A 15820-nucleotide genomic window follows, 5' to 3' on the forward strand; every position below is an offset into this window, starting at 1 on the left:
GTCATTGGAAGGCCTCTTACGTTCTTCCAGCTGGCAGAAGAATAAATTATTGGCCCAATCCAGAGGAAATTGCTCATCTCTGAGGTGAAACAAAGAGATCAGTCACTAAATTTTGGAGTTTGAAAGGGAACCTCAAGGTAGGTCTTAGCTACATGACTGATTTAAAGTCATCTACCTAAGCATTATAATACAGGTGGTGTTTCAAGTAGTTTAATCGTACAAACCAGGAATTTTGACCAACAGTGACAAAACCCTCCAAACTATAGATTAGATTACAGTTCCAAAAGATTTATGGAAAAACATGTTGAAAGATTTTTTAAAAGGAAAGCCTAATGAGCCCAGGCTTAATTCCTAAGTGAACATTGGGTGAGAAATGTATTCTGCAGCAAAAGAGATTATTACTGTATCATAAATGTTTCATCTGAATTTATATTCTTTTAATGGTCCTAGATATCCTTTGGGAATCATAAAAAATGTAAAGGTTATATTGGATTTCAATATGATTCCAGTCTCTTTATTCTTTATCTGTCTTTGGGTTTGTAGGGCTAATTCTTGTACAGAATTGTGGTACAGCCTGTTTTAATTGACTTTGATATTACATACGCACAAATCTAGTGCGTATAGTGAAGGCTATGATTTTCCCAGTTGCAATGTATGGCTGTGAAAGTTGAACCATAAGAAAGGCTGAGCGCCAAAGAATTGAGGCCTTTGAACTCTGGTGCTGGAGAAGACTCCTGCGAGTCCCTTGGACTGCAAGGTGATCAAACCGGTCAGTCCTAGAAGAGATCAACCCTGACTGCTCCTTAGAAGGCCAGATCCTGAAGATGAAACTCAAATATTTTGGCCTAATGAGAAGGAAGGACTCACTGGAGAAGAGCCTAATGCTGAGAAAAATTGAGGGCAAAAGAAGAATGGGACGACAGAGAATGAGGTGGCTGCATGGGTTAGCTAAAGCAGCAGGCATGAGCTTAATCATAATAACAGAGTTGGAAGGGACCTTGGAGGTCTTCTAGTCCAACCCCCTGCCCAGGCAGGAAACCCTACACCAGGGGTCTACAAACTTGGCTCTTTTAAGACTTGTGGACTTCAACTCCCAGAGTTCCTCAGCCAGCAAAGGTTTGCGGACCCCTGCCCTACACCATTTCAGACAAATGGTTATCCAACATTTTCTTAAAAATTTCTAGTGTTGGAGCATTCACAACTTCTGCAGCCAAGTTGTTCCACTTATTAATTGTTCTGTCAGGAAATTTCTCCTTAGTTCTAAGTTGCTTCTTTCCTTGATTAGTTTCCACCCATTGCTTCTTGTTCTACCCTCAGGTGCTTTGAAGAACAGCCCGACTCCCTCTTTGTGGCAGCCCCTGAGATATTGGAACACTGCTATCATGTCTCCCCTAGTCCTTCTTTTCATTAAATTAGACATACCGAGTTCCTGCAACCGTTCTTCATATGTTTAGTCTCCAGTCCCCTAATCATCTTTGTTGCTCTTCTCTGCACTCTTTCTAGAGTCTCAACATCTTTTTTACATCGTGGAGACCAAAACTGAATGCAATATTCCAAGTGTGGCCTTACCAAGACATTATAAAGTGGTATTAACACTTCACGTGATCTTGAGTCTATCCCTCTGTTTATGCAGCCCAAAACTTTGTTGGCTTTTTTGGCATCTGCTGCACACTGCTGGTTCATATCTAAATGGTTGTCCACTAGGACTCCAAGATCCCTCTCACAAGTTACTACTGTTGAGTAAGGTACCACATATATGATACCTGTGCATTTTGTTTTTTTGGCCTAAATGTAGAACCTTACTTTTTTCACTGTTGAATGTCATTTTGGTAGATAGCACCCAATGTTCACATCTGTCAAGATCCTTCTGTATCTTGAGCCTATCTTCTGGAGTGTTGGCTATTCTTGCCAGCTTGGTGTCATCTGCAAATTTGATGAGTTCCCCATCTATCCCCTTGTCCAAGTCATTGATGAAGATGTTGAAGAGTACTGACAGGAAGGCTTGAGGAAAGTTGTCCATGGGGTCGCGATGGGTTGGGCACAACTTCGCAACTAACAGCAACAACACACAAATCTACCTTTCTGATATAATTAGTCATTTTTGCTACACTGCATCTTATTTTTTTGAATCTCAGCTAGTCTGCCTGGAAGTTATACAATATGATTTGTTAGATTTCTGAATTTAAAAACAGTAGCTTCAAATAAACTGTTCCAAATCATAGCATGCACTATTTTTCATACAGCAGATGGCACTGTGAATGCTCATAAGAAAGCAAGCAAGGAGAAAATTATGCCTGTTTACTGTGTTAAAAATTCTGGGACTGAGTTAGTACCTAATAGTTGCCAAAATGCAAGTTACTTTAATTCTGAGCATAATTTACCAGTTATCTGCTCTAAATAGTTCTTCCGGCAATGGTTTTAGAATAAGAAAAATAATATTAAAAATGAGATAAAACATTGGTATCAGTTTCTAAAACATGTATAATGAATAAGTTACGTAGAATGCAATTTTTAGCTTAAACAAAAAATTATAGTTAAAAGAGATTTTGTTTTGCATCTTCTAAAGAATGTTAGATATTTATATACAAATATCTATGGTTATCATTAAGTCTTAAACAGTTTTAAGCTGGTCTGTTGTGTGCAAACCTGAAAAAAATGGCCTGCCATATACTTTTAAAAAACGCTCACAGTGTTGTGATCTGCCAGCAGCCTGTGGAGCTGGCAGCAGAGTCGGACAGTGAGGAGGATGGGGAAGGACATGGGCTAGTCCTGGAGTCTGGGGAAGGTTCGGACGAGGGCTCTGCATCGGAACACAGATGGGGCCAGGGCCATCTGGGAGTTATGCGCAGACTCCAGAGCCTCCAGAGTTGTACATCAGAGAAGCAGAGGAACAGGAGGAGCCTGTTCCTAGTGCGCACATGTGCAGAGCTGCCAGAAGGCAAGAACAGTTAAAACAAAAGGGACGACTCGGGAGTAAGGCCTGGAGATAATTGGCCTCTCCCATGAAGCTTAAAAGAGGAGCAAAGGCATGTGGGCCCTTTGCAGGAAAGCAACGTTGTTAATTCTGTTCCCAGTCAGCATCTCTGTTTGATTCTGGACTCCATGTGGCTTTGCCAAGTAGATCTTTGGCAGCGTGTCAAGGGAGATAAAGGTTGGTGATTATCCCAAAGGACTTCTCCCGAAGGAATTTTTGCAGCTAACTGGGACTCAGCTGTGAATGAAAGTAATTCACAGCTGTTGCAATAAAAGAGGTTTTTGGGACTATTCATGTGTTTTAATGACTCAGGAAGCCATGGTCCCAACACACAGGATGCGAGGGGGTTTCTGCAAGGGGTGGGAAAATTCTGTTTTTCAAATATAATTTAATTAATGGTTTATGCTGAATTGTGGTGTGTATGTTTTCTTCTTGTTTTAGGTAATGGACCCCATCATGATCGAACCAGCGTTTATAACCCATGCAATTTAGTTGATGGAGTTTACTGCCTCCCAATAGGACACTGGATTGAAGTTTCTGGGCATACAGATGAAATGAAACATACAACTGATTTCTATTTTAATATTGCTGGACATCAAGCTATTCACTGCTCCAGGTAACAAAGAAATAAAAATGTACCGCAGGGTGAATTAGATTTTAACAGGTGTGCCTTAGATGGGGACTTACATAAAAATGTGCTGAACATGTGTAGTTTCCAGCATTTCCTGCCAGAGAGTTGTTCATATTATCGATATAAATCATTCTGCAATTTATATTCCAACTTTTCTTCCATTTTGGAGGAATGAAAAAAGAAAACTTCAGATCTCTTTCTGATTGTCGTTTGGTTCACTGGTGTCATCCCTCTCTGGGGGTATAGTGTTGTGGTCTACCAGCAGCCTATAGAGCTGGCAACGGAGACGGACAGCAATGAGGCTGAGGTGTGGCCAGGTCCATCGGGGAGTGAGGTGCGGACTCCAGAGCCTCCAGAGACTGATAGTAGTGAGGCAGAGGAACAGGAGGAGCCTGTTCCTAATGCACGCATGAGAAGAGCTGCCAGAAGGCAAGAGCAGCTCAAGCAAAGAGGACAACTGGGGAGTAGGGCCAAGAGATGATTGGCCCCTCCCATAAGGCTTAAAACAGACCAGCAATGGCATTTGGGCTTTGCCGGAAAACAACGTTGGTTGCTTCGTCTTCTTCGTCTACGTCTTGCATTTATTTTTGTATCTGTGACTTCTGAATGTTTGCCAAGAAAGGCCTTTGGCAGCTTGCCTAATTGGACCAAGGTTTACGATAGGACTGAGGAATTTGTGTTGGGAGGAATTTGCTTTAATTTAGTTGAACTACGCTGGGAATGAAGTAATTCTCAGCTGTTCAAATAAAAGTTTGTTTGTTTTTTCATTGACTGAGTTTCCTATTACCTACTTGGGCTTGGGTCACAACAGATATAAGACCCATTCATTCAGCCAGCCCACCCCTGGTGATCCACAGAACTAGAGTTTCCAGAGAAAGCTTGAGGTTTTCCTCAAGTATTGGTGAAAAGTTCAACCAAGACCTTAGTCGCTGCCTGAAATGGGCAGGTGGCTGGGGTCTTGGATTGCCTCTCCATGTGTGCTAATCTTAGGAAGCACCTTGGTTTACTGATGAGTTCTAGGAGGTAGCGTGCCAGAAGAAATGCTTGGAGTATTTTGGGTGAAGGTTCAGAGTGAGTTTGACTGAGCATAGGTAATTTGAATTCTGAGGCAGGTCCAGCTGAGATGCCTAGGGTCAGATCTTGCGGTGCAATCCGGGATGAGATTGAACCAGTGACTCCTGAGGAAGTGGACACAGTTATCGGGTTGGCCACCTATTTATTAGATCAACCACCCTTCTGGACTGCGAAAGTGGCCAAGGAAGTAACCTGGTTTTGGGTTGATACTGTGGTATCAATCTCTTTGGGCAGTACTGCTGCTCAAATGGCCATCCCTGGATGCAACACTGTTAAGTACCTGTAGTCCTGTCTCCAACCTTTTCCTTTTAGAGAAAGCTGTTCAAAAGATGGTTGGTCTGCAGTTGATGGTATTCTGGGACAGGAGTTGGGGATAGGGGGCACCTTTGGGGATAGCATACATTGTTCTTTGGTAGTTCTGTTCCTTTCTCTGGTTTCAATCAGTATTTGTTTTGGGGAAAGAGGTTGTATTCTAGGCCCTTCCATTTTGGGGTACTGCAGGGCTCAACTGTGTCCCTCCTTTTATTCATATAGCTACATGAAACTGCTGCATGAGGGCATCCACTGTTTTGGCATTTGGCATCCACAGTATGTTGATCAGTTATATGTTTCAACCCCAGGCCAGCCAGGAGAAACTGTTGAGATACTATCCCAGTGCCTGAAAACTATGATATACATGGAGGTTTGAATGGGGAGGATCTGTCTTTGACTCAGCCTACCAAGACTGAGTAGCTATGGTGGTTGGGGCCATCTAGATATGGAAATATTCAACCATTGGTCTTGATTGGGATGGCACTTCCCCATTTAAGGGTGGTACACAATCTGGAGTACTCCTAAACTCACAACTCCTTCTTGATGAGCAGGTAGCAGCTATAGTTAAGAGGGCCTTTTGCACAGCTTCATCTTCCTCAGTTGCATTCTTTCCTAGATTAGAAGGCCCTTCATTCAGTCAACTACTCTCTAATAATTTCATGACCTGATTGCTGCAATGCATTACATGGGCCCTTGAAGACCACTTGGAAATTTGAACTGCTCCAGAATGCAGTGGCATAGATAGTGATGGGCGCACTTTAGTGTGCCTGTGTGATACTTATGCTTCCTAAGCTGTAATGGTTACTAGTAACTTCCAGGTGCAATTCAGAGTAATGGTTATGACTTATTAAGCCTACATAATATAGGGCCTGATTAAGCGAAGGATCATATATCTCCTGTGGCATCAGCTGGACAGTTTTATCCAACGAAGTTGGCTCCAAATTTACCCAAAGATCTCGTGTGTGTGTTTTAGATCTCAGAGATAAATATTCTAGTGTCGTGTCCCACTCCCCCTCTGACGACCGGGTCTAGGAAGTCCGTATCAAGCGTGGCCACAAAGCCTCTGCAGCTTTGCCAAATTCCTTCCAGGTTTCTCAGGGCAGGCAGGAGTTCAAGTTGTGACTTCAGCAAACTAGATGAGACTTTGCTTGACTCAAGGTTGGAATGCCACAAGCAGGTCCTTTATATAGGCTGTGGGGTGTGGCTCCATGTGTGCTAATCTTAGGAAGCACCTTGGTTTACTGATGAGTTCTAGGAGGTAGCGTGCCAGAAGAAATGCTTGGAGTATTTTGGGTGAAGGTTCAGAGTGAGTTTGACTGAGCATAGGTAATTTGAATTCTGAGGCAGGTCCAGCTGAGATGCCTAGGGTCAGATCTTGCGGTGCAATCCGGGATGAGATTGAACCAGTGACTCCTGAGGAAGTGGACACAGTTATCGGGTTGGCCACCTATTTATTAGATCAACCACCCTTCTGGACTGCGAAAGTGGCCAAGGAAGTAACCTGGTTTTGGGTTGATACTGTGGTATCAATCTCTTTGGGCAGTACTGCTGCTCAAATGGCCATCCCTGGATGCAACACTGTTAAGTACCTGTAGTCCTGTCTCCAACCTTTTCCTTTTAGAGAAAGCTGTTCAAAAGATGGTTGGTCTGCAGTTGATGGTATTCTGGGACAGGAGTTGGGGATAGGGGGCACCTTTGGGGATAGCATACATTGTTCTTTGGTAGTTCTGTTCCTTTCTCTGGTTTCAATCAGTATTTGTTTTGGGGAAAAAGGTTGTATTCTAGGCCTTTCCATTTTGGGGTACTGCAGGGCTCAACTGTGTCCCTCCTTTTATTCATATAGCTACATGAAACTGCTGCATGAGGGCATCCACTGTTTTGGCATTTGACATCCACAGTATGTTGATCAGTTATATGTTTCAACCCCAGGCCAGCCAGGAGAAACTGTTGAGGTACTATCCCAGCGCCTGAAAACTATGATATACATGGAGGTTTGAATGGGGAGGATCTGTCTTTGACTCAGCCTACCAAGACTGAGTAGCTATGGTGGTTGGGGCCATCTAGATACGGAAATATTCAACCATTGGTCTTGATTGGGATGGCACTTCCCCATTTAAGGGTGGTACACAATCTGGAGTACTCCTAAACTCACAACTCCTTCTTGATGAGCAGGTAGCAGCTATAGTTAAGAGGGCCTTTTGCACAGCTTCATCTTCCTCAGTTGCATTCTTTCCTAGATTAGAAGGCCCTTCATTCAGTCAACTACTCTCTAATAATTTCATGACCTGATTGCTGCAATGCATTACATGGGCCCTTGAAGACCACTTGGAAATTTGAACTGCTCCAGAATGCAGTGGCATAGATAGTGATGGGCGCACTTTAGTGTGCCTGTGTGACACTTATGCTTCCTAAGCTGTAATGGTTACTAGTAACTTCCAGGTGCAATTCAGAGTAATGGTTATGACTTATTAAGCCTACATAATATAGGGCCTGATTAAGCGAAGGATCATATATCTCCTGTGGCATCAGCTGGACAGTTTTATCCAACGAAGTTGGCTCCAAATTTACCCAAAGATCTCGTGTGTGTGTTTTAGATCTCAGAGATAAATATTCTAGTGTCGTGTCCCACTCCCCCTCTGACGACCGGGTCTAGGAAGTCCGTATCAAGCGTGGCCACAAAGCCTCTGCAGCTTTGCCAAATTCCTTCCAGGTTTCTCAGGGCAGGCAGGAGTTCAAGTTGTGACTTCAGCAAACTAGATGAGACTTTGCTTGACTCAAGGTTGGAATGCCACAAGCAGGTCCTTTATATAGGCTGTGGGGTGTGGCTCCATGACTCAGCATTTATCCAGGCCTGCCCCTCACTTCCTTCTGCTGGCATTGCCTCTCAGATCTCCGGAAGCGAGGATCCTCCCACTGTGAATTCTCTTCAGCTGGATCTGCTGTCGGTAATTCTAGCACGTGGCTGGCTCCCTGCTCACATGCTGTAGGAGTGAGGTTTGTTTGTTCATTCCTGACATCCTGTCCGGGCATGGGGCCAGGGCCGGGGGCTGGAGGCATGACAGGCCGTTCATCTTCATTATCAGACTCTGAGTCTGATAACAGGTCCAGGTGTAGGTGGGAGGGGCCCAGCTGAGGAGAGGAGGGAGGACGAGGCACAACATCTAGTTTACCAATACTAAAAAAAATACAGAACTCCCTTAAGTTGAATCTTGATGACACAGATAGTTTTGGGCAACAAAATGAATGTTGTCACAACTGTTTTATTCAAAAGTGTGTTTTTTCAGCTTCCCACTCTTATAGCTCCTGGTGGTCTCCATCCAAGAACTAACGAAGACTGCTTAGTTCTTTTGGAACCAACCTAGACGAGCTCAATGCCATTGGAAAGATTAATAATTGGAAAAAGTCAGTATGAAAAACTGCCAGTAATTGACATACTTTTAACAGTACCTGACATTTTGTTGAATGGTTATCTGATTAAAAACCTCAGCAATTACCTTTAATCTTGAGCACTGTCTCCTTTACTAGCACTATCAAGCAATCCTCCTTTCTGTATTTCAAAATTAAAATATTGCTTTAGTGAACAAAGTCCTCAGCAGCTTTCTACAAATATCTGTAAGTAGAAGCTGATCTCCACATTCAGCTTCTTGACTAACAGCAATAATAGCATTGAATTCTAAAGCGAATTAAGAGAGAGACAAAGATATGAGATAAGAAATTCATTGTCAAGCCGAAAGAACCAAAACAAAAAAGTAGCCACAGGAAAAGAAAAAAAGCAGTGGGTCAGAAAGCCAGGCAGTAATAGATATCAGATTAAAAGAAGTTACAGCAACCCTTGAAAATAACAAAGTTTTGTTCTCAGAAAGTGATCTGTCATGCAGCAGAGGCAGCTTGCTGCCTTGTAACCCTGATGTGACTGAAGCTGGCTAATATGGAACAAATTAGATGGAGTAATGAGAAAAGTACCTGGGTTTGCTCTTTGTATATTGTGAACTGTAGCTGTCTGTCTTCTGTCTAGCTATCTAGTAAAACAGTAGGAAAAATTTATCTGCAACTAGTCCTCACTTAGTGACTGTCTTGTATAGCAACCATTCGCACTTAAGACAGTGATGAAAAAGTAACTTTGCAGCTCACCCTCATATTTATGACATTTGCAACAGGGCTGAGTTTCAAAACCCGTCGCTACTGGTTCGCTCGTGGGCGTGCGCTCGCTTGCGCGCACGTGTACCACTTTTACACACACAGAGAAGAGGGTGTGTGGAGACTTCCGCCACTGCTGCTACCAGTTCGTCCAATCCAGTATGAACCGGTAGCAACCCACCACTGACTTGCAAGTCTGTAAAGCAAAAGGAAGCTGAATAATACCATAATAAACACAGTCACAGTTTAACTTAGCCCTTGTTTTGCTTAATGACCAAGCTTGATCCCAATTACAGTCGCTAAACAAGGACTGTTTGTACTTATTATGGAAAGGGGGGAGAAAAATGCCTTTTTTAGGAAAGTTATTTTAATTTAGAATACCTCAGTGTAAATGTAGATGGCAGCATGTGAATGAAATTCAGTCAGTTTTACCAAAAAACTGTCACCTAGCCCAACATAGTCAGGTACCTGAAACTGAATGGCAGCAGCAACCAAAAACGGATCTTATTTTATCCCAAATGCACATGCAGAACTAAGTAATAGCTTTTTGGATGCAAATCTGGACAGCATGGGACTATTTATTCATTATTTATTTATTTATTATTCAAATTTTTATACCGCCCTATCTCCCGAAGGACTCAGGCCAGTTCACAGCCTTATAAAAACATAAGAATAAATACAAGTTAAAACAACATTTAAAAAACTTATTACATTAGGCCGAATTTAAAACTATCGTTAAAATAATACAAAAACCCCATTTAAAACTAACTTTAAAACTAAACTCTAGGCCAGCCCCGCACAAATAAATAGATGTGTCTTAAGCTCGCGGTGGAAGGTTCGAAGGTCAGGAAGTTGGCGAAGTCCTGGGGGAAGCTCGTTCCAGAAGGTGGGGGCCCCCACAGAGAAAGCCTTTCCTCTGGGTGTCGCCAGTGGGCACTGCCTGGTGGACGGCACCCTAAGGAGTCCCTCTCTGTGAGAGTGTACAGGTTGGTGGGAGGCAGTCGGTGGCAGTAGGCGGTCCCGTAAATAACCCGGCCCTATGCCATGGAGCACTTTAAAGATGGTAACCTAAACCTTGAAGCGCACCCGGAAGGCCACAGGTAGCCAGTGCAGTCTGCGCAGGAGTGGTGTCACATGGGAGCCACGAGGGGCTCCCTCTATCACCCGTGCAGCTGCATTCTGAACCAACTGAAGCCTCCCGATGCTCTTCAAGGGGAGCCCCATGTAGAGAGCATTGCAGTAATCCAAGCGAGATGTGACGAGTGCATGAGTGACCGTACATAGGGCACTCCAGTCTAGGAAGGTGCGCAACTGGCGAACCAGGCAGACCTGGTAAAAAGCCCTCCTGGAGACAGCCGTCAAATGATCTTCAAAGGACAGCCGTCCATCCAGGAGAACACCCAAGTTGCACACCCTTTCCATCGGGGCCAGTAATTCGCCCCCAACAGTCAGCCGCAGCTGCAACTGACTGTACCGGGGTGCCGGCATCCACAGCCACTCCGTCTTGGAGGGATTGAGTTTGAGCCTGTTTCTCTCCATCCAGACCTGTATGGCTTCCAGACACCAGGACAGCACTTCGATAGCTTCGTTGGGGTGGCCCGGGGTGGAAAAGTACAGCTGAGTATCATCAGCGTACAGATGGTACCTCACCCCAAAGCCACTGATGATCTCACCCAGCGGCTTCATATAAATGTTGAACAGGAGGGTGAGAGAATCGACCCCTGCGGCACCCCACAAGTGAGGTGCCTTGGGGACGACCTCTGCCCTCCCGTCAACACCGTCTGCGACCGATCAGAGAGATAGGAGGAGAACCACCGATAAACGGTGCCTCCCACTCCCAATCACTCCAATTGGTGCAGCAGGATACCATGGTCAAGATCCTCAGGGAATGGCCCAAGCTCCGTCAGGAACCTCTCTGGGTCCATCACAGGAGGTCGTCCTTGGCTTATGATCAGTCTGTTAGTGACCATTTTAAGTTACAGTGGACTCTGAAACAGGGATTTATGGCCTGGATTTAAAGTTCCAACATTTGTCCTCCTGCATGGTCAAGTAACAGGATTTTGGGTGCTTGGCAACTGGCCTCCATTTGCAGCTATTTACAAGATCCTGTGGTCACATGACTGATTTACAACATTTTTCCAGTTTCTGGCAAAAATTACCCTATAATGAACAATGGGTTCATTTAACAACCACTGTGTTCACTTAATGATCACTGGAGAAAAAAAAACAGATTATAAAATCAGGTGCAGTCACATGGTGACCCACTTTATAACTGTCACAACTTATGACCGAAGTTGAAGCCTCAATTACAGTCGTAAATTGAGGACTACCTGTATAAGTACATCAAATACAGTTCTGAAAATAAATACCAAACTTAATTGAAAATGCCAATTGAAAGTAGGCAGAGGTTTTTAAACTTATTTTTAAACTACCCTATAAAAAGTTTCATGCTTGAAGTGTATTGAGTTCTTCTTCTTAGTCTGAATCAAGCCTTTAAAAGGTGAAAATCTCTTCATTGAAAGTTATGGACTATAACCTATCAGAACGATCCATTGTGGGGTGGTAGATATATTTTTTAAAAAAGCTGAGAAAGAACGCCTGAGAGAGGACTAAAACCTGGTTTCTTCACTGTTGTTTTGAAATGTGTTATTTTATGCTTAAAACCCAGAGAGTCATAAATGATATTCTCGGGAGACTGGCTGTTTCATTTTCCAACTGCTTAGGAACTGTCATTTGCTCCTTCAACATAAGTTGGGGAATAAGAAGTAATTCCAATTAGAGAGCTGTAACAGCATGCTCAGAATATATCTTCCCTCTGTGTCTTTATGGGATTAACAATATGCTTTGTTTCAAACTTTTTTCCAACCCTTGACAACAAACTGAGAAATTATGAACTCATTCTGAGTGTTATTAAAAATTCCATTACCTGGTGATATGCAAGTAAATAAAAGCAGGAAATAACATACAAATTAATAGAAGAGCCCAGTACAGTATAAAACAGGATTCGTATCAGTAAGACTGCTGCCTGTGCACAAGGAGCAATTTATTTTTGTATGTGACTTTTGTTCCTTTTGAGAAGGTTCAGACTTGAGAAGGTTCAGACTTTTGCCTCAAGGTTGAACCATTTATTAATTCAGAGATGTCAGGATGAAGGAGGCAAACCAAATGCATTATGACAACCCAAGATCCACCTTGTCCAAATAAATTTTAACAACCCAAGACCTGCTTAACAGATATAATGCTCAAAGGCATATATACCTTTCATTTGAAAGTATCAAAGTAAAGGAGGAAAGTATTTTGGATAGCCCATTAAGGCTAAAAAACTATATCCACCAAAGATGCAGGCTTTATTTAATATCTAAGTCCTAGCCAAAAGCTTCAGCTGGTGCATATTCAGTGGTGGGATTCAGCCAGTTCTTACCACTTCGGGAGAACCGGTTGTTAACTTTCTGAGCAGTTTGGCAAACTGGTTGTAGGAAGAAATCATTAGGACAGAGAACCAGTTGTTAAATTATTTGAATCCCATCACTGTGCATATTCATCGATATTATATGAGAGTCATTAAAATTTCTGGTTGCCATTAATATCTACACTGAATTATTCATTCAAAAGATAGAGGAGGGGACTAACATACTTTGTTATCGTTGCTTTTTGTTCAGTTTGAATTAAGTTCAAGTGTAACATCAAGTTAAATGTTTAAAGAAAAATGTGAAGGCTAAGTCTCTGGAATGTGTTTTTTTATTTCAAAATTATAACATGGCACTATGAAAGGGCAAAATAACAACTTTTAACTGGAGTTTTGTGAATTGTATGATAGGAGCAGAAAGCCAATGCTATGCTCTATAGTTAAAATAATCACACAGTTATTACAATTGTTGCAGGTCCTACATTGGGAACAAAATTTTGAGGCCTGGTTCTTAATCTTACACAATAAAATTATTTACCATCCCCAATAATCATTGGGATAAAAGGTGATGAGTTAGAGAACAAAAATAATTGTGGTCTAACTCATCACATTGTGTAAATATGCCTTTTTTAAAAACAGTCTGACTACTGGCCCTAATTAAAATAGGTTCAATGACTTTCTAATAATCTATTATTGTTTCTAAAACAGGCAAGTGGGATGTCCCTTTTGAAGTTGGTTGAAAATTAGCTACTGATTTCACTTGTTCAAAACTCAAATGTTCATAAATATTAGGTCTGAAGACTAAAGAGGGGTTTGTGTGTGTTTCACTTTGATAAAGGCTTTGATGCTGATCAAGGCAGCCAGCCACCACACTTTTGAGAAGTGGAGCATCTTACTTTTTCCATGCTGAGGAACTATTTCCCTCCAGCAATTAGTGTCAAAAGTCACTTCACAAAGCAAAGCAATGGCGTTTCACCCCAATAGATCAATACAATTAAACACCACATGCAAATAGATGAGCTGAAATATGCAGCCGTCTTAAGATGCTTATAGATAATTTGCAGATTGACCCAGATGTAAGAATACAAATATCTGCAGCTTTAATATTTATGTGTTTATATACATGTGTTTATAAACATACATAAACAGTCTAAACATATTTGTGCTCTCTCTCTATATATGTGTGTATGTGTGTGTGTAGGTCTTTGGTTATTCGGGTTTTCTCCTGTGTGAAATTTTACGTGGGAGAATTTTACGCGGGAGAAAACCCGAATAACCAAACACCTACATACAAACACCCGCGAAAACCTCAGAAAACAAATATATATATATATATATATATATATATATATATATATATATATATATATATATATATATATATATATATATATATATATATATATATATATATATATATAGGTCTTTAGTTGTTCAGGTTTTCTCCGTGTAAAATTGGAAGTGTCTTGGCGGCGTTTCGAAGTCTCATTCGTCATCTTCAGGCTTCAGCTTCTTACTTCTGGGAGCAATGTGTGATCGCAGCTGTTTCTTCCTTTTAACTGCTAGTGGGGGTTTGAAGTGTTCAAACACCCACTAGCAGTTAAAAGGAAGAAACAGCTGCGATCACACATTGCTCCCAGAAGCACGAAGCTGAAGATGACGAATGAGACTTCGTCGAAACGTTGCCAAGACACTTCCAATTTTACACGGGAGAAAACCTGAACAACCAAAGACCTACATACAAACACCCGTGAAAACCTCAGAAAACATACATACATACATACATACATACATACATACATACATACATATATATATATATATCAGAGATATGCAGAAAATAACATTGACAAGAGACATGAATGAGTAATAAATAAGAGTGAAAATTAAGCCAAAATCATTTTGCCTACCATCCTACATACATTTACTTCCCAAGGAGATTCTTAAATAATTGTCTTTGGTGTTTTCATATTAAGAGATATAAGTTATATAAGGGGCAGATACTAAAAGCAAGGAGTTCTTTTGCCTCACTTTAGTGAGAACCTGGATGGCACCGACTAAAATCATTTATGGCAGAAGTAATGGCAGAAGTTTCTCTCTTGCCTCTGTGTAGACATCCAGTCTGTGCTCATGGAAGGATGCCAATCTAACTTTGCATAGAAATTACAAAAAAGGGTTCATATTAATCATGCAAGCAAGAGGGAGGGAGTTCACCCTTCCCAAGTTGTGTGATCAACCTCTTTTTTTTTTTTGTCACAACATTATATACAAGAACATATATTGAAAGGAAACAATAGGACACGAACGGTAGGCACTTTTGTGCACTTATGCACGCCCCTTATAGTCCTCTTAGGAATGGGGTGAGGTCAATGGTTTTTGGTTAAAGCTTTTGGGAGTTTGAGAAGAGACTACAGAGACAGGTAGTGTGTTCCAAGCATTAACAACTCTGTTACAAAAGTCATATTTTCTGCAATCAAGATTGAAGCGGTTAACATTAAGTTTGAATCTATTGTTTGCTCTTGTATTATTGCTTTTGAAGCTGAAGTAGTCTTTAACAGGAAGGACATTGCAATAGATGATTCTGTGTGTTAAACACAGGTCTTGTCAGAGTCGGCGGAGTTCTAAATTTTCTAATCCCAGGATTTCAAGTCTGGTGGAATAAGGTATTTTGTTGTTTACAGAGGAGTGGTGAACTCGTCTTGTAAAATATTTCTGGACTTGTTCAATTGTATTAATGTCAGAGATGTGGTGAGGGTTCCAGACAGATGAGCTGTATTCAAGAATGGGTATGGCAAATGTTTTGAATGCTCTGGTTAGTAGTGTAGAGTTTTTGGAAAAGAAACTATGCAGAATTAGGTTTACAACTCTTAGAGCCTTTTTTGCTATATAGTTGCAGTGGGCTTTGGCACTTAGATGATTTGATATGAAAACTCCAAGGTCCTCAACAGGGTGGGAGTCATCTGTAAGATAATGTCCATTAAGCTTGTACTTAGTGTTAGGGTTCTTTTTCCCAATATGTAAGACTGAGCATTTGCTGGTTGAGATTTGGAGTTGCCAAGTTTTAGACCAGTCGGATACAAAATCAAGGTCTTTTTGAAGGGTAGTAGTATTGTTGGTGGTGTTAAATAGTTTGACATCGTCAGCAAAGAGAACACAATAACTTGAGATATGGTCACAGAGATAATTTATGTATAGTCTGAAGAGCATTGGTCCAAGAACGCTGCCTTGAGGAACGCCACTTTTGACAGGGACAGGATTTGATAGAGCATTGCCAATTTTATCCACT

General features: G+C 41.7%; 1 protein-coding gene across 3 annotated transcripts in view; it reads left to right on the forward strand.

Annotated features, from left to right (window-relative positions):
* EPM2A (EPM2A glucan phosphatase, laforin) overlaps positions 1-15820 on the forward strand; it is a 62290-nt gene that overhangs the window by 22644 nt on the left and 23826 nt on the right. For all 3 annotated transcript variants that reach the window (XM_058170158.1, XM_058170166.1, XM_058170174.1), the window contains one exon: positions 3416-3590. In XM_058170158.1, coding sequence (XP_058026141.1) covers positions 3416-3590 — 175 coding nt within the window. The remainder of the gene's footprint in view (positions 1-3415; positions 3591-15820) is intronic.

The sequence above is a fragment of the Ahaetulla prasina genome, chromosome 1, assembly GCF_028640845.1.
Source record: "Ahaetulla prasina isolate Xishuangbanna chromosome 1, ASM2864084v1, whole genome shotgun sequence".
Classification (NCBI taxonomy): Eukaryota; Metazoa; Chordata; class Lepidosauria; order Squamata; family Colubridae; genus Ahaetulla; species Ahaetulla prasina.